General features: G+C 48.4%; 1 protein-coding gene across 2 annotated transcripts in view; it reads right to left on the reverse strand.

The window, feature by feature from the left end:
• Positions 1 to 22,267, reverse strand: part of SEL1L3 (SEL1L family member 3) — a 95,890-nt gene that overhangs the window by 48,828 nt on the left and 24,795 nt on the right. Inside the window, exons 4-9 of one of the 2 annotated variants that reach the window (XM_028507791.2) lie at positions 21,568 to 21,689; positions 21,082 to 21,197; positions 18,514 to 18,572; positions 12,323 to 12,455; positions 10,648 to 10,780; positions 8,996 to 9,136 (exon numbers count right to left, since the gene is read on the reverse strand). In XM_028507791.2, the coding sequence (XP_028363592.1) occupies positions 8,996 to 9,136; positions 10,648 to 10,780; positions 12,323 to 12,455; positions 18,514 to 18,572; positions 21,082 to 21,197; positions 21,568 to 21,689 (704 nt within the window). The remainder of the gene's footprint in view (positions 1 to 8,995; positions 9,137 to 10,647; positions 10,781 to 12,322; positions 12,456 to 18,513; positions 18,573 to 21,081; positions 21,198 to 21,567; positions 21,690 to 22,267) is intronic. The other variant, XM_028507790.2, reaches the window with a different exon arrangement.

Below are 22,267 nucleotides of genomic sequence, written 5' to 3' on the forward strand. Positions count from 1 at the left end.
AAAAAGAAGATCTTCACCAAGTTTACTAGTTAAAACAACAACAACAACACCACACAGGGCGTTCCTCATTTGCATTCTGATCAGGTGAGCCCCGCTGGGTCTCTAGAGACCTAAGGAGGTGGCTGAGTTCTACCTCAAAAGTAAGCGTTATCTGTACCTTGCGGTGCTGTGCCAATTTTCTGGTTTTATACATGGACTCTCTCTCCCTCCCCCCCCATCCCCTCCTCCCCAGCTCAGTACTGTCATCGGGAATTATCTCGGCAGGAAAAGTGTGGTCCTTCCTTTGTGCTTCTGTGAATTAAAAAAAAAAATAACCCAACAACTATAATGTATGCTTTCTTAAATAAAAAAAATGACGGTTCTGCACCGAACAACAATGCAAATAGCTCTTAAAGGACACAGCATCCCGGCATTATTAAGTAACATCATTTCCATGCTCTGCGTTTCAGAGTCTCCAAATAAACATTGCAATTGTCGGCAAAAATGAAAAGAGTTAAAAACAAATTAGAGCAAAGCCAATGCAGCCAGCAGCCCTCCGGCATACTCATCCCCGGCACTGGGCACAGCGAAGCCTGGGGCAGGCGTCAGGCCCTGGCCCTGCCCACAAACACAGATGGTGTCAGCCCTGGAGGGTGAGCCCACCCCCAGACCTGGCCTTCTTCCGAGAACCATTTGCTGGCAGACCTTGGACTTCCTGGGGCCACAGTCACCAACTCCTGCGGGCTCAGAGGTGCCTGTGCAGGATACAAGTGCGGGGGAGGGGAAGGGAGCAAGCCGTTCTGGCCTTGGGGAAGACTTCTGGAGAGGCTAGCCCTCTCACCTGTCCTTCCCCGCCTTCAAGCCCCCCCTGCCCCAACCCCCCCCCTGCCCCGGAGTCTCTGTGTCCTTCCTCACTCCTCCCACCACCAGCTCTCCGGCCTCAAGCACCCCCCCCTCCATTGTCATTCCAGCCTTTTATCAGCCCAGTTCCCACCACCTCTTCTCCCTAGATGCCAGAGCCCTATTCAAAGGGTTTTTGAGTTCAAAGCATTCCATTTTGACAAAAAAAAAAAAAAAAAAGTGACAGGAGAGCAAAAGAAATAGCCAGCACACCTCTTAAATAGTGAAAAATGATGCATACTGAAGTACTACCATCCTAATATTAGAAAAAGCCAAATGCTAATAGGGTGATTTCTATGCTCCACCAGGAGCCCTTTTCCTGAAGAACTGGAGGTTCCCCAGGAAACACGGAAGAGGCTGACTGACCGGGACAGTCCCCTGAAGACCTGAATGCGGGGTCTGGCGTTGGATGCCACCCGGCACCTGGCCAGTGGTGAACCTGGGGACAGAGCAGCACGGAAGAACCCCCATGCCAAGCAAGGAGATTGGGATGCAGGGCCGCAGCCCTGGAAGGGGGGCGGACAGGGGATTCTGCAGCATCTACACGCACTGTGGATAGCCGGCTGCCCCGAGGAGGGCTGCCACCTTTAATTCAAAGGCACGCCAACTCTGGGAGGCGAGGAACAGGCCCTGCGGTACTTCAGAGGGGGAACCACCAGAGGGGACAGCTGCATTTTATACCAGGTTAGCAGATCAGCTGTCAACTGTGTGAGAAGCCTCCCTCCCCCGCACTCCCCCGCACTCTGGGCAGAGGGTTGTGTGTGGGTGGGCTGGTCTGTGCTTTCCATTACAGCCGCCCCAGGGCCCAGCATAGTGCTCGGGTGCCCCACACGCAGGTGCTACGTACCTGGGGGCTGTTTTGCATGTGGGCACCGGCACACCTCAGCGACTAGACTGCAGATGGATGAAAGCAAGAACTCTGGGGGCCCGAGTTTCCAGGGTTCTTTTGTAATCGGTGTGCGCAGACTAAGAAAAAGTCTGGTCTCCTTTCATCGCCGGGGAGAGCTGGCAAACAGGGTTCTGGGAAACAGAGCTGTTTGTAGATGTGTTTTCAGAGCCAGGACAGCAGCTTCTGAGAGGTAACAGGCTAAGGAGTGTGTAAGGGATGAGAAAAGTAGAGCGAGGGGCAAATAAACCCACAGAACTCTCAGTCTGCAGGGGTGTCATCGCTCGGTTAGTGCAGACCTTGAACTTGTGTCTCCCAGAAGTCAGACTCCGTGTTCCTTTAGTGACTCACCAACCCAGCAAAGACTTTTTTTAGTACTTACAATGGAACCGCTTATTCATCCAGCGCCCATTCAGTTACTCAACAAATATTTACTGAGGGTCTGCAAAGACATCCTAGCTCCCCTTCCTGTTGTCCAAGCTCCACTGTGGAATCAGACGGGCACACCAACCACGAGGCAGCCAGACAGGTACCGTTCAGGGGAAACTGGCACAAGGGCAAGGGCAACAGGCAAGATGGAGCCGTCTGCCTGGGGGGCATAAGAAAGATGCCGTGGGGACAGCATCTGAGTCGGGACGTGAAGACTATCTGCAGGGCAGGCGAGCTGAGAAGTGCAGGGGTGGAGGGTGGAGGCAAAATATGTTCTTTGAGGAAATGGCACAGAAACATGCTGTGCAGGGTCCTACGGAAGAAGCACGGCTAACCAAGCAGCTAACATATGCCCAGCACTGGGCAGACGCCGTGCAGAACGAGAGTGTAACGTGGGACACTCCCACTGCACACACTGCCCTCAACGAGCTTGCAGCTGAGCGAGCGAGAGCATCACCTCCAGGATCAAGTGGCTGGGAATGAGGGCAGAGAGAGATGAGCTCTAGTTGGGCAACCCGGCCCCACATATTCACACGGCGTCCTTCCGTCCCTGGAGCTCTTTCAGAGACATCATGTCACTGTATGACGGCATTATTCTTACTCGCTATCAAACCAGACTTTCCCCAGCATGTTAGTTCTAAACAGAAGTTACACCTCACACGCATGAGGCTGGCTACTAAGGAAGGAAGGAAGGAAGGAAAGAAGGAAAGAAGGAATGAATAAGTGTTAGCGAGAAACTGTAACTCTCGTGCACTGTTGGTGGGGATTTAAAATGATGCAGCTCCTGTGGAAAACAGTATGGTGGTTCCTCAAAAAAACCCGAGGTAGAGCTTCTGGCCAAGATGGAGGTGTAGGTAGATACACTTTACCTCCTCGCACAGTCAAAAGAAGGATAACGACCAATTCAAAAACAAAAAGAGAACCATAACTGCGAGAAAACTGAACAGTATGAAAGTCTGACAACCAAGGAGTTAAAGAAGAAACATTGACCCAGACTGGGGTGCCGAGACAAAGAAATATGACCCAAATGAAAGAACAGATCAAAACTCCAGAAAAAGAACTAAGCAATGAGGAAATAGCCAATCTATGCAGATTTCAAAACACTGGTGATCAGGATGCTCATAGAAATGATTGAGCGCTGTTGCAAAATACAGGAAGAAGTGAAGGCTATGCAAAGTGAAATAAAGGAAAATGTACAGGGAACCAACAGTGAAGGGAAGGAAACTGGGACTCAAATCAAAGATTTGGAACAGAAGAAAGAAAGAAACATTCAACCAGAACAGAATAAAGAAACAAGAATTCAAAAAAAATGAGGAGAGGCTTAGGAACCTCTGGGACAAATTTAAATGTTTGAACATCCAAATCATAGGGGTACCAGGAGGAGAAGAGAAAGAGCAAGAAATTGAAGACTTACTTGAAAAAATAATGAAGGAAAACTTCCCCAATCTGGTGAAGGAAATAGACTTCCAGGAAGTCCAGGAAGATCAGAGACCCCCCAAAAAGTTGGACCAAAGGAAGCCCACACCAAGGCACATCATCATTACATTACCCAAGATTAAAGATAAGGAGAGAGTCTTAAAAGGAGCAAGAGAAAAGGAGATAGTTACCTACAAAGGAGTTCCCATAAGACTATCAGCTGATTTCTCAAAAGAAACCTTGCAGGCCAGAAGGGGCTGGAAAAAAGTGTTCACAGTCATGAAAGGCAAGGACCTACATCCAAGATTGCTCTATCCAGCAAAGCTATCACTTACAATGGGAGGGCAGATAAAGTGCTTCCCAGACAAGGTCAAGTTAAAGGAGTTCATTATCACCAAGCCATTATTACATGAAACATTAAAGGGACTTATCTAAGAAAAAGAAGATAAACAATATGAACAGTAAAATGACAACAAACTCACAACTATCAACAACTGAATCTAAACCAAAAACAAAAATGAAAACACTGAGCAAACAACTAAACAGGAACAGAATCAGAGAAATGGAGATCACATGGAGGGTTATCAGTGCAGAGGGGGAGGGGAAAGAATAAGGGAAAAGGAATAGGGAATAAGAAGCATAATTGGTAGAAACAAAACAGACAGGGGAGGAACAGTGTAGGAATAATATAAGAATAGTACAGGAAATGGAGAAGAAAAAGAGCTTATATGTACAACCCATGGACATGAACCAAGGGGGGGCGGGGGGGATGCTGGAGGGAGGGGGCATGTAGGGCAGAGGGGTATAAAGGGGAGCAAAAAATGGGACAACTGTAATAGCATAATTCATAAAATACACTTAAAAAAGTCCAAGGCAGAATTATCATAAAATCCACCAATCCCACCTCTGAGTATATATTGAAAAAAACTGAATGCCAACTCTTGAAGAGATGTTTGCACACCCACGCTCACAACGGCACTGCTCACAGTAGCCCAGAGGTGGAGGCCCCCAGATGTCCATCGCAGATGAATGGACACACCGACATGGTTTACATACAATGAAGCATTGTTCAGCCTTAAAAAGGAAGACGATCCCGACACATGCTCAACACGGTTGAACCTTGAGGACTTCATGCCAAGTGACAAATGCTGTGTGACCCCACTCATACGAGGCTCTAGAACAGTCAAGTTCACAGAGGCAGAACGTAGAGTAGTGGTTACTGTTCTACTAAGGGGGCGGGAAGTAGTTGTTTAGTGGGTACAGAGTTTAAGTTTCACAGGATGAGAAAGTTCTAGGGAGCTGTTAAGCAACAATGTCAATGTCCTCAACACTACTGAACAGAACACTTAAACATGACCACAACGGGGAATTTTATGTTATTAGTACTTTCCAACAGAAACCATGCACATATTTTTAATCACAGGGCTTAGAGAGTGAGGGTGTATAAACACTTGGGGTGATTCTCTCCTGGAGGAGGGAGTACGGCCCCACGTTTGGGGATGCAGCATGGTGGGGACTGCTCCTGACCTCACTTGGCCGGAGAGTAGAGGTCACTCCATCACACTCTTTGTGCTGGTTGCTGACGAAGCCCAAGGTTCCGACTCTCCAGCCCCCCGAAGTGTGCCCAAGGCCCCTTAGAAGTGTGTTGCTGGCTCACAGTGAGAGCAGGTGACCCGCCGCGAATCATGCCGTGCAGGGAGCACACGCTCTCGAGCCGAAACCCGCGTGCGTGGCAGCCTGGAAGTGGCGTCCGCCGGCTCGCCAAGCAGCGGCTGCCAGGGAAAAAGATGACACTGTCGCAGAGAACTTGGAATCACAGGCCACCGTCTCACACTGTCTTCTTTTCTCCTTTCTTCAAAATGCCAGGAAAAGGCAACTCCACACAGTGATTCCCTTCGTGCGAATGAGGGGAGTTGGTATTTTCTCTATAGTTACCTGCATATAAAGAGGCACGGCCCCATGGCTGTTCCGCCCTGGCGCGCAGACGGCACGCAGTCAAGACTCGTTCAGTGGATGGATGCGTGGGGAGGGGTCACAGGAGGGACGTAAGAAATTCCTCACACAGTCCAGTCCCTTACCTTGGGGTCAGCACCTGCTCGGCTCCCACAGCAAGAATTCCAACCCTCCAACATCGGATACTCGCACCCATTCTCATAGCTTATCTCAGATGTGAAAACCGTAATACGAGGAGGAGGATGACCTTTATCAAAAGTCCCCTAGCCCACGGAGTGGACAGCTCTGCATGGCGGCGGAAAACAAGGCAGGCACAGTGCCTATTAACTAGCGTTGTTCGAAGTTCTCCAAAGCCAGCCAGACACAGCAGGCTGAACTTGGAAGGAAGGGTATGTGAGAAGCCAGGAACGGATGCATCGTCACACCAGTCTTACTACTATTCTTTTTATAGACCAGAGGAAAGACGTGTTAAAAAATATGCACTTGTTTTTCACCCTCAGTTTACGAAATCAAATTTTCTGCATTTCTCTCAGCCTGGTTGGAAAATGGGCACAGCGTCGAACACCCACCTCGCCAGGGTTAGCAGGAGGACGCTGGGACAGCCCCAGGCGAGGGCAGTGTGCCAGGCAGGGATAAATTTTAATGAGGTCTCTGTGCCCTACCTCTGCAGAGGCCGCCCCAGTCCTCATGGACAGGATGGCGTAACCCAGAAAAACGGGGTGGAAGGCAGAGTCGGGGGGGGGCCTGGGGTCGCAGTGTTTGTGGCCGGACTGTGGTAGGGCAGGGTCGCTGCACCACAGCCCACGGAATCTGAGGGACTGGGAGCTCATGATTTGGGTTTTTAATTAAATTCCATCTCCAGACTTCCATGGAGAAGAAAAATGATTCTAAATTCTTATAGACAAAACTTCTGAGCTGGAAAAAGAACATGAAAACATTCCATTGAGAGTATTTACTTAGAAAAGAGGCGTGAAAATGATTCACTTGTGTTCCCCATCAGCAAAACCACATTTAAATATGATCAGAAATCGCATAAACCCCATTTTGCCTGCATTACCCAGCATGGCCCTCCCTCCCGTGTTCGCCTGTCTTGCAGGGCGGCCGCACCACCGCCCAGACGTCCAACAAAACCCGGGAATCATCTCCGCCCCGCCGGTAATGTCTCTAACGCTTACATGACAGCAGTTCTCAACCAGGCGTGGTCTGGCGATGTTGGAGGGCACTTCTGGTTGTCACAACTTCAGCAGGGAGTCATGGGAGGGAGGTAGTGCTACTGATATCCAGTGGGTGGAGGCCAGGAGCTCGGCCAAACATCCCACGATGCGCAGGACAGACCCCACACAACAAGAATGGCCCAGCACGAAATGTCGACAGAGCCAAGGGTAAGAAACACCGCTTACAAGGAGCTTACTATGTGTTGTCAGACTGTTCTGAGGGAGGTACCACTGTCCCCTCATGATGCAGATGAGGAAACTGAGGCTCAGAGAAATAAAGCCACTTGCCCAAGATCCCACAGTTTGTAAGCCTGGAGTTAAAATCAAGAGGCAGGCCAGCCGGACCCAGAGGCTGTGCTGTTGTCACATGACCCACCCAGCCTCCCCTGCCTGACCCTGAAGGAGTCCTTCAGGGCCAGCCTCGCTACAACCTTTATTAACTCGATCCGTCTGTCCCTTTCAGGCAAAGGACTCCCTGCTTCCAGCTTCCCTGCTTCCCCCAACCTCCCACTGCTGTCAGAGTGACCTCAAAGACCCATAGCAGGTCCCACGTCTACCCCCTGCTTGAAACCCTTCCACAGGTCCTTGTCACCTACAAGGAGAAGCACAAACTCCTCAGGGTGGTGTCCTCCCTCTCCGGGCCTTCTCCTGCCTCCCAACCCCCCTGCACATCATCGGGACTGCTGTGCCGTGCCGTGCCCGCCTCTCTGCAGCTGCTCTGTCTGCAATGCCCACCCCCACCTCACTCATCCGGTAAACGCCTACTGACCCTTCAAGAATCAGTCCCAGCATCACCTCCTCCAGGAAGCTTTCCCTGAACACCCAAGCCCTTCAGGTAAATAAAACTGACCATTCCCTCCTTTTGCCATGTCTTTCCACAGCCTTTATTCAATGGCATGCCCTTTTTTTTTTTGCTTTCCAGTCTGTCCCTCAAGGGCAGGGACCTCGTGTTGTCTTACCTGCCTCTGAGGTCTAGCCAAGTAACTAAGCGGCTGCTCAGCAAGTATCAAATGAACAGAAGGCAAAACATCCTGTATGGACTGAATTCTTCCCAGAGAGGGGAGAGGGGTCACTATCTGCAGTGGAAATGTACCCCATTGAACACTGCCATTGTTAGCGAGTTCTGACACGAAGAGGTCAGTTTCTGCAATGCTGTATAACAGCAACACCATGGGTTGCCTCTGACCACTAAGATAGTTTCCCTCACCCCGTCTTTGCACCCCCTTCCCCAGGCCGAACATCTCCAGCTTCTCTCCTCTTCCTACCAGATGTGGTTTTAAGCGACCTCGTGGCCTTATAGGGTGTACTAGTTATGGAGCAAAGCCAGATCTCGATGGGAGAAGCTGGCTACATGTGGGAAGATTCTCAACATGCTACATAAAGTGTACTCTAAATCAAGGGTCTCAAGTTCAAGTGCCTTTGGGCCAGGCAAGTAAGACCCACGAAAGAGGTAGGCAGGTGGTGCTGGAATACAGAGAGGAGAGGCTGTGGACGGCCCCCGCAGGCCCGTGCCGACCATGACCACGCACCTCCAGGATTGCCGCCATGTGGGCCAGGTGGCCGGGTCTTTGAAATTTTTTTTTTGAGAAAAGCTAAAAATTTGCATCATTACACAAGGTTTTTGAATCTGGTAACTATTTTTTTTTTTTAAATTGGCAACCATGTGTGTGCTACACCAACCACATGTGGGGGCCAGCTCTGGGTGTAGGCTGTCCAATTGTGGTCTCGGCTTTAAACAACGAATTGCTGGGGCCTTGGCCAGTGTCGCGCAGTTGGTTGCAGCATCATCCAGTCACCAAAAGGTTGTAAGTCTGATCCCCAGTCTGGGCAAAAGCAATCCCTGGTCCGGGTGTGTGCCATCCCCAGTACCAATCGATGCTTCTCTTTCACATCAATATTTCTCCCTCCCCCTTCCTCTCTCTCTCTCTCTCTAAAAGCGATGAAAAAATGTCCTTGGGTGAGGACTAAAAAAATTTAACCTAAAAAAAAAGAATTGCTCAAGCGATTCCTAAATATAAGTTTTTGTATTTAGTGTTGGAAATGTGCATAGATATATTGAGGGCTGTGGACAAGGCAGAATTTAAATTTAAAGTTAAGCTAGAAGACTAGGGTTAAAAATAACTTGGAGGCATAAATCACCACAGAGGGCGAGCAAAACAGTGGGAAAACAGGGAGGCTTCCCAACCGGCGTCCAAATGCAAGGCAAAGACACAATTACCCATCAACAGACCTGTCTCCAGCAAGGCCTGGAGTAAGCTGGCATGCTGGGCTCTCCGCTCCCGTTCCCAGGGGAAGGCTCTGCACGTCGGGGGTCTCCCGTACCTGCGCCTCAGGTCCAGGTAGGAGTTCTGCAGGTCACCTGCAGGACAGGGAAGTGTAAGTCTCACCTCTCTCCACCCCTTCGCCCTAAGCGGAACTAGAAATAAGGGGTCAGATGAGACGTTACTGGCTATGGGTTGGGGTGCATTAGGGATTTGAAATTGGTACGATGCTTTTGCCTTGAGGTCACACATTCAAAGCCAAGTCCAAGGGAAATGTGCCAAAGTTGCTGATGGCTGTTGAATAATTCTGCAGAATGAGCAGCTGGCCTCGGACTGGCCCCCAGGAGGCCAGTATCTAGGCCATTTTGTTGGCAGTGTGAGCCGAGGAGCAAAGCCCAAAGACCCCCAGGGAGTCAAGGCAGTAGACGTTAGAAAAATCTCCCCAAGGCCCCCAAGCAGATCAGCATGCAAGGCTGGGCTTCCAACTCAGGCTATCTCTCCTGAAATTTCATCAGTTATCGAAATCAGTTTCTTTCCTGTTCAGGATATTACTATTCCTATATATCTTCCCCCTCTCTGACAGCATCGTATTTTCTGGATGACTCAGCGGTGAGAGCAGCAGCTGGGGACCCGTATAGCCTATTCTTAAATTGAATTGCAGAGGCGCTGCCTTTCCACGTTTACCTATCACCACCTCTAATCACTCCCTGGGACTGTCTTTACGCAAACCCTGTCGGACTGGGGTACGTTCAAGACGCATCCGTTCAGTCCTCCGTGGCCTGAGACAGGAAGTTCAGCTCTGGAGATGGTGAGATATGTGGGCAGGACCGAAATACGCAATTTGCTTTTGCTGATGGCAAAGGCCCCACAGGAACGTCTCTTCCAGAAGAAACATATGTGACTAACTCTACTGCCACCCTATCAGGCAAGAGGATCCACAGCACAGGGAAACTGATAAGCGCCAGATCCAGGCTGGAACAGTGGAAGACAAGACCACGTTTCGCAACAGATAAACAAACACCCCAGATGAGTGAGAAGATGTCCGTGCACATATGAGCAAGGCACGAAAGCAGGCTATTTGAAATTCCTTCCTTCTGTTGCAAATTAGCAACGTCTTCTTCCTCAATGAGTCGATTTCAAGGATTTAAAAAATAAAGCCGAGCCCCGAACAACAAAGTCATTGTTCAACATTTCTGAAAGCTAATATTCAGATATTAATGGTCCAAGACAAAAGTGCACCGATGGGGAAACATTTCTAATGATTAATTTATTTTCCAATTCATTTTTATTTTCTTAGGTTGGCCTAAGATCCCATTATGAATGGGAATAATGAAACGCGAGGCTCGCAACACTCTCATTTGTATTCTTAAACTAAATCGCGTCTGCTTAAAGCTATGAGGCAGGTTGGGCTGCTGTGGGCTGCGGGGCTTGTTGGAATCCAGGTGGAAGGCACACTTTCACTCGCATCCACCTGCGAGTGGAGGTCATGCTTCTCCCCATTGGTCAAGTCACAGATGTTCCCTTTCAACCCCGTTAGAAAGAAGCCAAACACGTTGACACAAACAAACGCTCAGAGCCTGAGGCTGCTCTCCTGAAGCTCAATACTCACATGCTTCTTGGCTCCCGGCCCCTTCTGTTACTGCGGATGTGTACACAGACACTATTTCTTGAACCTCTGCACACCTTTCATAATACAGCTTGATTTGTTCAGCAAGTTGCTTCTCAAGGAGGGGATTAAAAATCTACAAGAAGGCGAGAAAATCGAATGAGCGGGTATTGTCATCCAACACCCTTTGGCACCAGGCAGGCTGTGTCAGGCTGACGTCCTTCTCCTGCTGGTCCCCCAGCTGGCTAGTTTGCTCTCGGATCATCCGATCCGGGTCTGCAAAGGGAGGGTGTAATCCAAGGACCTGCTGGCTCTGGCCACTTCCTTCTCGCTCCTTTTCGGGCCATCTTCTCCTCTGCAGAGCTTCTTAAATGTCAGGATTTCTCAGAGACAAGGCCTCCCCCGCCTCTTGCTCCCTGCTACATGCTGTCCCCAGAAAATCATATCCAGCTCCCCTTCAGTTCTCAAAGGACACTAAGTCTACTTGAGCTGAGCCAGCTGACCGGCAGCCCTTCTCCCGTTTTCTTCTGCTTGGCAGGCTCCTACTCAGCCTCCAAGGGCCAGATTCCAGGTCATCACTACAGGGCGGCTTCCCTAACGCTGAAGCCCCCCCCCTGCCCTGTTTGCCTATGTCCCCACCGCAGTGCCCCTGAACACTGTGCTCCCATCTGAGTCAATGCAGGTACCACATTCCTTCATGACTTCTCTAAGAGAGATCAGGAAGCTCTTTAAGAACAGAGGCCTTACCTCAACTCAGTGGTTTTCAAAATACAGACTGTGTCCCATTTACAGGGCCATGAAATCATTGGGTTGTAACAAGCAGTGATTTTTTCGTAAAGTGGAACACAAAATATCGGAGTAGACTGAACATAACAAGAGTATGTAGGTGCTCAATAAGTAGCAGGTCTCTCCGCAGGGGTTCTAAGGTGCACCCATGGGTGGCAGGGATTCCCATTTCTCCTCAATGGCTTTGTCTAGTGACTCCTGCTTTTCCCAGAACAACCCCCACAGGGTCACGGGAATCAAAGACTGGTCTTTGTTCAGGTATTCAGGGATCTCCCTATGCAGGCAAAAGAAATAACTGCTGTGAAGGCCCCTTCGTGGGTCAGCGCTGCTCCCTGGGTCAGCAGCTTGCTGGCCTGCGGACCTGGCCAGCTGCACCTCTAGGTGGACTTTGGATGTGAGACCATCCAACAGCACATACCGTTCCACGTACAAAGCCCTCTAGGCCAATCGCCGGAGTGTGAGCGGGGCCCACGTTTCTGAAGAGAGCCATAAACAGAGCCAAGAGTCTCCTCTGTTGGAGTGGATCCCCTTCTGCTACTTTAAATAACAGCGTATAGGAGAAGCTCTACCAAACAACTAAGACTCTGTCCTTTCATTAGCTTAATCACTGGATAGGCAACAGCCTGATAAAAACCTACTCTATAATTAAGCCAGTGGTTATTAAAACAGAGGAAGTAAATGGTTTCCATTTTATGAGTACTAAATGAACCAAACGTTAACAGAAATCTATTATCGCGTTAGCTAAGGGGAGAGACTCAATATGAATAATGTTGGAGGACAGAGCTGATGAGAGATCCAGCTTAAATAAATCTTTTGTTTACACAGGGTTCTGGGCCCCTGAGCCACATGCCCTTGAGCACCCCCAAACTTCACCTCGACCCCCTGGGCTCACCTGAGCAGGGTGCAGCGCGCGGAGGCGATAGTACTTCAGGGGTCCAAAAAACCCCGAGACGCCGGCCACATACCTGCTCCCTCCAACAATGAAGTACCCTTCAGTGTCGTTATAATGGAAATCCTCCCGGAAGCTGCAGGACAACACAAAGCCTTTGTGTTTAAACCAGGTTTTTAAAAAGAGACTCTTTCGCTGACCCTCGTTGACTTACCCCAAATTTCCGCCAACCCTTCACTCTGAGTTCCAGCTGATGAGATGGCTGTGGGGTCGGGCGGAGTTGGGCTAGGGTCCCAGCTCTGCTGTGTACCAGCTGTGTGACCTTGGACCAGTTGCTTAACCTCTCTGAGACTGTTTTCTCATTAGTGAATTAGTTCCTCACTTAGAGGACTGTTAAAAAAAGTGAAGTGAAATACAAGACATAAAATGTCTAGTCAAGTGCCTGGCTCACTGTCAAAAGGGACCGGCTGTTGAGATGAGTGAAATTGTTTGGAATTATTAAAGTTATTTGAAATTGCTGGTTGTAACTGGAGCTATTATGCTCTAAAAGGAAAAAAGAAATTGTCGAATGGATAGACGGTATCTGAGGAGGAAAACCAAAAAACATATCCTACTAGATAACTTATGTAAAAACGTATGTAAATTCAGACTCAGGTGGAAGAGGCCATAGCAAGGTCAAAGGTTTTGACCAAAGACAATAGGTCAGCAGGGGGGACCCACTGCAAGTCCACGTTGTCCTGAAAGACTCAGAGGGTCAGGAAGGAAAACTGGACTAGAGCGAATAAAATGCCCGGAGTGGCTCCTTGCAGCATGGGTTGCATTCACCAAAGCCTGGACAGCTCCAGGGGTTCTGTCCAGGAAGGCTGGCCCGCACCCATCCCACGGGCCTGGCCGTGAGCGTCTCCACCACACTGCTGCAGAGGACACGGGGCTCTGAGCGCAGACCTGGAGGGACCTCCAATACACACTGTGAGGTGAAAAAATAATAATAAAAGTGCACAAGAAAGCGCACAGTTTTTATCTAGGAAAGAGGAGAATGGGTGTGTATGTGTGTGTGTATACATTTGATATTTGCATAAAAACTGGGAAGTACATGCAAGAATCAAATCAGTATTTCCCCATGGCGCAGCGTAAGGGGGTTAGGGGATGGAATCGATGGGGGCAGGGTTAGAAGCAAGACATCTACCTGTACACCTTTTCACACAATTTTGATTTTGTAAACCATTTAAAAATTCAAACAGGAAGGTGCGATCAGAACGTTGGGAACGGCAAGGGGGAGGGGCCGAGATGGGCACCGAGTGAGAAACTAAGCAGAGAGCAAAGAGCCGGGAACCGCAGAGGGCAGAGGGAAGTGGAAAGGAGGAGCGCAAACTGTTGGCAGGCGGCCAGGAGCCCGGTGAGCCATGGGGGCGAGGGGCCAGCGTGACGCCTGTGAGGACAGAGCAGGCTGCCCGCGGTTGGGCATCCCAGGAGAGGTGATGGACTGACCGCTAGCAAGGAACCTGCCCCGTAGCGGGGACACCTAGCTGGTGAGGAAGACAGGAGAGTGACGAGAAGGGCACTTGTGGATGGCATCGACTGATGGCAGCCAGAGCAAACCCTTAGCAACACGCTCTCTAGACAAGCAACTCACACGGAACAGGGGCTTCCTCTCCTGGTAGTTCTCTTTGCAGAATTGAAAGGATAGGAGAAAAGACCACGGTCTCCCCTCACCCCCCCTTTTTCAGGTGGGACCTCAGAGTTATTATCAGAGCCGTGAATTGATTCTGTTTTTCAAGGTCGTGGAAAGACTTGAACCACCCCCCTGAGACAGCACCTGGGACTCAGTGGATGTGAAGCCGCTTCTGCAGCGAAAGGTCCCTTAATAGAACTCCGCTTCACCAGCCCGCCAGCTCCCCCGATGGCCCATTCCTCAGCAGGCCGGGTGCTTGCTTACTGGAGCCTCAGTCTTCTCACTTTATCAGAGGAGATAATCCCAGTACTGAGCTACAGGCTGTTGTGAGGATTAAATGAACTAGTATCTAAACAAAGCGTTTAGAACAGTCCCTGGCACACAGGAGGCTCCATAACTTCACGGTCATTATTACTAACCTAGTCCAATGTGCAACTTTTGCCACCATCTCTTGAGTCACATGCTTCGTACGAGTAAGATGTGCCTGTTCCCAAACCTGATCATGCCAACCGTATGGCCATTTCATCGTACGGTTGAATGAAACACCATGTTACCCAATACAATACGGCTGGGGCAGAAGTTGTTCCTTCTGTAAAAATCTAGTTGAATACTTTGGGTAGACTCAGTAAAATAACGGGTACTAAAAAAAAGTATTGTGGCATTAGGGCAACCGTTTGGAAACAGAAACTGAGGACATGGATTTGGGGCTCTGTAGTTTCACAAGCGGCCTCCTTTTCTGTTCACTGGGAGAAACGGAGACTGCGTGCCGTTTATGCAAGAAGATCAGAGAGACCGCCAATCAAGAGATTCGCACGCACCGGAAAGGCTCTCCATAGAAAGAATGGCAAATGAATGTACGTTTCTCCTTTTTAACTGAAATAAAATATTTAAGGTATCATTTTTAAATGATCTTTGCTTTAACTGAGGTCTTAACTGACCAATAAATTACTTGGTCTCCATTGCACTGGATTGTAGTTTTAGTTTTTATCACTGTTAGGATATCACCAAATAGATTTCCCCAGCGTGGTCTCCGACATTTCTGTGCTCTAACGTCCTCGGTGGCTGCACAGAGATTGCTGGTCCTGTGCACTGCCCAGTGGTCATCCGTTTCACTGACATAAAAGCTGAGCTAGACTCCTCCGAAGCCCAGGATGGTCCCTTTCAAAAATGTCTGACATGCTGGCACACTGACTCGTATCTGGACATCAGAGCCTGCCCTGGTTTATTGCTGCGGCCTGGAAGAATGGGCCGTGGGCGACGCTGTCCAGCAGACCTCACTCAGAACCAGGAAAGAGTTGTCCCCTCCACTCAGACTGATTTTCATCTCCAGTGTCATTTCCCCAGGCCCTGCTCTCAATGCTGGCCCCCTCGCCGTCTTCTCAGGCTGCCTTATTCCTTTCCTTCCCAGCACTCAGCGCCATTTGTGATTTCACATTTATCTGTGAATGTCTTCGTTGAAGATCAGTCACACCTTCTAGGCTTTTTGGTAGGGGCTGACTGTATTTAATCCAAGAGTCCAGCACTGTGCCTGGCATGCGGTACACGTGCCGGATGGGTGAATACATACTGGATGGACAGATGGATCGATGGACAGGCTGACAGGTGGATGGATGAAAAGACGGACGGATGGATGAATTCGACACTACACAGGCCTGCAGTTGCTGCCTGCTGCCAAGTGTTACCGGCGGCCTCTCCTTCGAGAGCAGCACTGCACTTTCGAGCCCTCAGTGACGGATCGTCCTCGACCAACACTGTGGGAGAGCACTACCACTGTGTGTGCATCCTGAGACCAACTGGAAAGGAGGTTGAAAGACTTTCCCTGGATCCCCTATCAACATCTGGAGTATTTAGTTCACCGGCTTGGCCCACTCTGAAAGTGGGATTCCAAGCATCCAGTCACAGGGGATCCTGTGGGCCCGGTGTTCCCTCTTCAGCTGCTCTGTTGATGGGGGAGGCTCCAGGGATTGGGGCCGAGCCGCTGAGATGGTGGTGAGGGCACCCTCGGGTCTGGACACTGCCAGGGTCCCCAGGTGGGGAGCTGCTTCAGTGCTCTAACTGCGATGTTGACCTGCTGTGTCCCTGGCAGTCGGTCTGCGTGTCTGTCATCGTCTGTGACCATACCGATTTTGTCTTCTCTTAACACGGTGACATTCTGTTCATCGTGGATTCTTTACATTAATTTTTATTATAGAAAATAATTGCAGGAGATGTTATTTACCATGATTACTGTCATGAGTTGAATTGTGCACCCCTTAAAAATGTGTATGTTGATGTCTGGGCTCCCAGGACCTCATCATGTGACCTGATTGGGGAATGGGGCCATTGCAGAAGTGTCGTTAGTCAAGAGGGGGCCATACTGGGGGTCTTGAATCCCGTATGACTGGTGTCCTGATAATCAGAGGACATTTGGACAAAGACAGACACGCACACGGGGAGAACGCCACGTGAAGACTGGAATTATGTACCTGCAAGTCAAAGAACAACCAGGAACTGGGCAAGGCGCCGGGATCAGACCCTCCTCTGGGTCCTTCAGAGGGAACATGGTGCTACTGAGACCTTGACCTTGGACTTCCGGTCTCCAGAACTTTGAGACCATACATTTCTGTGGTTGAGGCCACTCGGTTTGCCGAACTTTGTTCCAACAGCCCCAGCAAATGAATACACTATGAGGTTTTTATAATTTTTGCTTCTCTCGCCTCACCTTGATCCCAGCCCTGAATCATACTGTGATCTAGGATGGCGACATCCAAGATTCACCATGTCAGCCTCTAGATTTCTAGGATTTAGAAAAAAAGGAAGCTCTTACATAAAAAGATGAAAAAGGGCCTATGAAATTCAATCGGTTGTCATAAATGTCCTGGGGTTGGAGATGGGTGTCAAGGGAGACAGGGTAAGGTATTATTTTAGACTTCATATCCTGAAACACAAACCCCTAATTTCTGCCGCCTCCTTAGCGAAATAGGGCAGTCAAGGGGTTTGCGAAGAGCCACAGTCATCCGCTCGCCCAGAGCAAACGCCTCAGAGGAGAGCCCACGGCCCCCTGCCATCTGGCCACACTCGGGCCCGCCCACTTCTCGTGGACAGGTGCAAATCCACCCAGTGCACTTGAAGACATCTCCTCTGGTCTTAGGCCTCGGCGTCCGCACTACAATATAGCTATCAAGTCATCCCTGACCTTTTCTTTGCAGGCTAAGGAAGACCACTTCTTTAGCCTTTCTCTATAACTCTAATCCTTTAATCCGGCCATAAAAATAAGAGTTGTTCTGTGTGCCCAGGGCCTAAAAGGAGTCAGCTGGGCTTCAGTGTAAACAGACATGGCAGGCCGCGGGGAGGGGAGGGGGCAGAGTGCGTGCCCTTTCATTCCCCTGTCTCCTCCCGTTTGCCTTCCTTTCCGTCAGGACTGGTTTGCCAGGACACGTGGGCTGTGAGGGGACCACGAGTGAATGGGGCCTGTTTGGAAAGGCAGCTCTGTGCCTGGTGGGGTCCAATGGCCACAGGAAGGAGGGAGGTCCCCCAGCCCCGCCCAGCCCCCCCCAGCCCAAGTGCCAACATCTCCTGGCACTTTTAAGAAAATGATACATATGAAACCGCTCATTATTTTCGGTTCTTCAGACTGTCCTTAAGCATTTCATTATATATTCATTTATTATCAAGCTATGATGAGGTATCTTGAGTTCCTAAAGAAGCTTGCTCTCTGGTTCCGTCACTACAAAACCCACTAGTATATGGGGATAATGAAGCGAATTCAAAAAAATCATGAAATACAAGGCAAGGCACCCAATTCTCAGTTTCTGTACCTCTTGTAGAGAACAGTTCTATAAAGATGAAAAGTTACACCAATATCAATAGTTGCGTACATTTCAAATTTAGATTATGAACATAAATATGAAGACTGTCTGCTTTTATGTTTTATACTAGGCCAACGTTACCAACCATTCTCAATAAGCAACATTAATATTTTGATTTATTTTTTGAGAATCCTTCGTAGAAGATAATTTTCAAAGAAAATGAATTATACAAAGTGCCATGAAAGAAGGAATTTACAATGAAGTCTGGAGAGAGGAGTATTTTCTCTTGCTTAGAAAAAAAGGTTGTAGGGGAGACGGGGGTAGTTCATGGACAGTAAAAAGGAAGGGAAAAAGTACAAAGACCAGCCACAGGGCAGACGAGCACGTGCTTGGAAAAGCTGAACAAGGAGCTATGGGGACAACGTTAGGGTTGAGGGCTAAGGCGTGAAGATTCCTTAACCCTCCTCATGCAGCAGCATTTTGAATCAGAAAAAAGATTGCTCGCCCTGGCTGGCGTAGCTCAGTGGACTGAGCTCGGGCTGCAAACCAAAGTGTCACAGGTTCGATTCTCACTCAGGGTACATGCCTGGGTTGCAGGCCATGACCCCCAGCAACTGCACATTGATGTTTCTCTCTCTCTGTCTCTCTTTCTCCCTCCCTTCCCTATCTGAAAAATAAATAAATAATATCTTTAAAAAACCAAAACTTAAAAAAAAAAGAAAGATCGCACTTACCTAATGGTCTGATTGTGGTAGCTTTCCAGATCCTGTCCGATGCTGGTGGTCACCACTATCTGCGGTGGGAGAGAGAGACAGGGATCGCTTATGCCTCCGCACCCCACATCATAACAACAGTCCTGGGTGTAAGCTACCCAACATGTGCTGCAGAGCCTTTTGCTTATCAGTTTTGGCAAAAAATAAATTTAACACTTTATTAGCCCTGCGTATATTTTAGCCCTGTGTAAGATTTAATAAATATAATTTCTTCAAATGACTTGTGGTAAAAAGACCTATAAAGCCTTTTCGCCCAGCGGGTGTCAGATATTCCCAAACTCCAAGCCAAAGGTTCATTTGGTGGATTTGTGCTTCAAAGCTTGTCGCACAGGAAGACAAGGAAACGTGTATGACACAAGGAGTTTCTGAACGTTTACTTGAGTTCTACGAAAGCCTTGCGGGGAGGTGGGGTGACAAGATCAGCGCTGAACTTTCTCCACGCACTACTGCCTCTCACTGCTCTTTCCCTAAGCACTGAGAAGCCGCGTCACCGTCATTCCCATGGTGACGATGTTTCTGTCCTGGATGTTATCAGCTGTCTTTAGTTGTCTCACATTCTTCTCGGTGTCTTGGATTAGGAGAAAAACCCCTGGCATTAAGGGGCTCATGTCACTCTCCCAGCGCTAGCCCAGGGGCTGACCGAGCACGTGCTGGCCCAGCCAGGCTCTCAGAGACGCGTCTACACCTCTGTGTCTGTGAAAGCCGAAGTAACCCGGAGAAGCCAACCCACTTCAGCCATGTACGGTAGGAAGAAAATGACTCCAACCAGTTGTTTCTCTAAACCAAACCACTCACTTTAAGTCAATTTGTCCATTTAGTCAAAGCAATGAATATGGTAGTCCCATCTCAGAGGTGGATTTTGTGTAGAAAAACAATTAAGTATTGCTCTGGGACCTATATTTTTTAGGCAGACCAGATGGAATGGGGAAAAAAATCTTTTTTCTTTCCACCCCATCTGGTCTGCGTAATTCTTCTCTCCTGCTTGATCAGACCACGTGCTCTGCCATTGAATTCCTCTCTTTAATTAAAGAACTACTTTGATTTACAATTCTTCTACTCCAAAAGCTTCCAGGAGGGCCTGCTGCTTTGCAAGTAGAAATCTGAATTTCGTGATATTCAAGATTTTCCACATTCTAGCCCTGAAGACAGTTTTGCCTTTGATTAGTGTCCTACAGTCTGCACATTTCTACTCTGGTCCAACTGGTTTATCCTCTCCGCCCAGGGCTGTGTTGAGATGCCCCCCACCCTCCTCTCCATCTCAAAGCTGCCCACTGGCAGGATCCTTGTCCATCAATCCTTCCCCTCCAGCTTTCCAGTATGAAGTGCTGTCTCTTTTCTCTGAATTCATAGGAATCGTCTGGCAACGAAGCTCACCTTAGGACACCCCTTCACCTGCTCAATGTTAATTCCCTAAGTAGTCTATAAGCTCCTTGAGCACACAGTGCCTTGCATACAGCAGGTGCACAATATGACCTGGGATTTGCTCTGATGGTCTCACGCCTGTCCAAGCGACGCAGAGAAGCTGACCTTCTTAGGAGCAAAGCAGCAGCCAAGCTAGAATGCCATCGTAATTTGTCACATCAGTAAGAAGCTGAAACGGGGACCACAAGCCATGTCACCTGTAACGTCGTTAAAGAAGCAAACTAACACACAAACATTCCCGGCTACCGTTTCCCAGGCTCTTCTCAGGAAAGCAACCAGGACTGACCTGATTTCCTCTCTCTTCAGAAAAAGGAAATGTGATAAACCTGGCCGCCGAGGGAAGGCTGCGTATTATCTAATAAAACACAAGACAAACAAGACGTCTCTTCCAGTTTTGCAGCCGGAAAATCACAAATCAATAAGAAAAGCTGATGAGAACACGAAGTCGCCAGAAGAAAAGTAGCATACCGACATTGCGTAGATTGAAAGATGGAATTGCCTTTCACTGTAGCAACAGATTTGCCATAATCCATAAAATCTGCATTACGACAGTTGGAAACAGTTATGCGTAGTGTTTTATAGTTCAGAGTAGATGAGGACCCTCCGTCCCACCAGAATTAGCACTTAGGTTTGTTAATTATTATTTGCCGGTTTATGCCAAACAGAAGCCATTGTTTCAACTGCCAAACGCCGTCAAACCATTTCTCGACTCAACTAATAAATTTCCTGACAAAATAAAAGTTGTAGCTCGATAACACTAGACAAACCCGGCTGATGTTGTTTTACCATTTATCTCCGCGAAGCCTGCCTTGCCAGGGGAAAAGCACTGAATTCTTCAGATAACTGTAGCTATATAGCTGGCTATTTTATTTACTCACTCACAATATGGTCAAAAGAAGCACTATAAAAGCCAATTAAATGGAATGGGATTCTTATGATTTAAACTTCCATCTATAAAAGTTTGATTGGAAAAGTGTGGAGCTGTAAAGAGTTCATCATTTACCACAAATTTGTTTTTAGGGATTTGCTTGCTCCCTGGCTTTTCGGCGGTGCGCACGTTAAGCCACGGCGCTGGCGTGGTTGATGGGGGGCGGGGCCCACCGATACCTGGCCTCCGTTAAACGAGATGTCCAGGCGAAACCACTCCTTCAAAGGCAGGGTGAACTTCGTTTTCACAGCGAGGTCTTCTCCTTTGACAAGATGCATCTGAATATGCAAGAGCCCTAAAAGGACAATTCAACCTTATGAAAATGACAAAAAACACCCAGGAGAGAATGAAGGGGCTACCCCTTCACAACAATTGTCCTAAGGAGCTATCCGATTAAGATTATGTGCCTTCTTCCTTCTAACAAAACAAAGCAAAGCAAAAAAAAAAAAAAAACACCCACACATTAATGCATTTCTTTGTAAAGAAGACAGTTATTTTCAGCTTCCGGAAAAAAAGTTTAACCTGAAGCCCACATTTGAAAACCATCACTCTCACTAAATTGCCGTGTTGACAGTATCTTCCTTATTCTAGACAGACATAGCTGCCCATGGACAGAGCATGTGAAAATGACGATATATCGTTTTAAGATTCTGTGTTACACTTACCCTCTTCGGTGAGAAATACAGATGGTGTGCCGTACATCTCATTAGAATCCACGAAGTACAGGATCCCGCAGAGATTGGCCTTGCAATAATGGAGTAAATAAAGCCACAATGAAACAGTAAACCTGGAAGAGTGAGGGGAAAAAAATTTCTGCAGATTGATATCGTCCAAGAACAGGTAATTATAGTTAACAATGACCAAGTAAATTGCCTCCTTCCCAATGAAGGGATGAACGTGGCTTCGTGTTCATCATGGGAGATCAGCTCGCACAGCTTGATCTTTGAGACAAAGGTAGTTATAGTAACTGGAACAGACAGGAGCTAAGCACCACGGTACAGAACTAGCAGACACTCCAGCTTGCGCCTCGGAGTCTGTCCCTGTGCCCTGTGAGAATCTCATGAGCCTGCCGTTCAAATGCTCGATGAAGGCTTGTAAAGCCAGACACAGAATGAAGAGCTGGAGTTTAATAAGAGGTGATTTGATAAGAAGCTTTTCTAATTTTGGTGATTAAAAGAAAAAAACATAATTAGGGCTTTCTGAGCAATTTTGTCTCTTTCAAAGATAAAAGCATAAGGTAGAAAAGATGTCATAATCTGCAAGTGGCTTCACTATACACTAACTGGGACACATATATACTATTTTAAGGCATATATTAGGTTGCATATCACAGTTCTGGCTGACCGATATGGAACAACTAATCTA

Source organism: Phyllostomus discolor, chromosome 1, assembly GCF_004126475.2.
Source record: "Phyllostomus discolor isolate MPI-MPIP mPhyDis1 chromosome 1, mPhyDis1.pri.v3, whole genome shotgun sequence".
In the NCBI taxonomy this organism is placed as follows: domain Eukaryota; kingdom Metazoa; phylum Chordata; class Mammalia; order Chiroptera; family Phyllostomidae; genus Phyllostomus; species Phyllostomus discolor.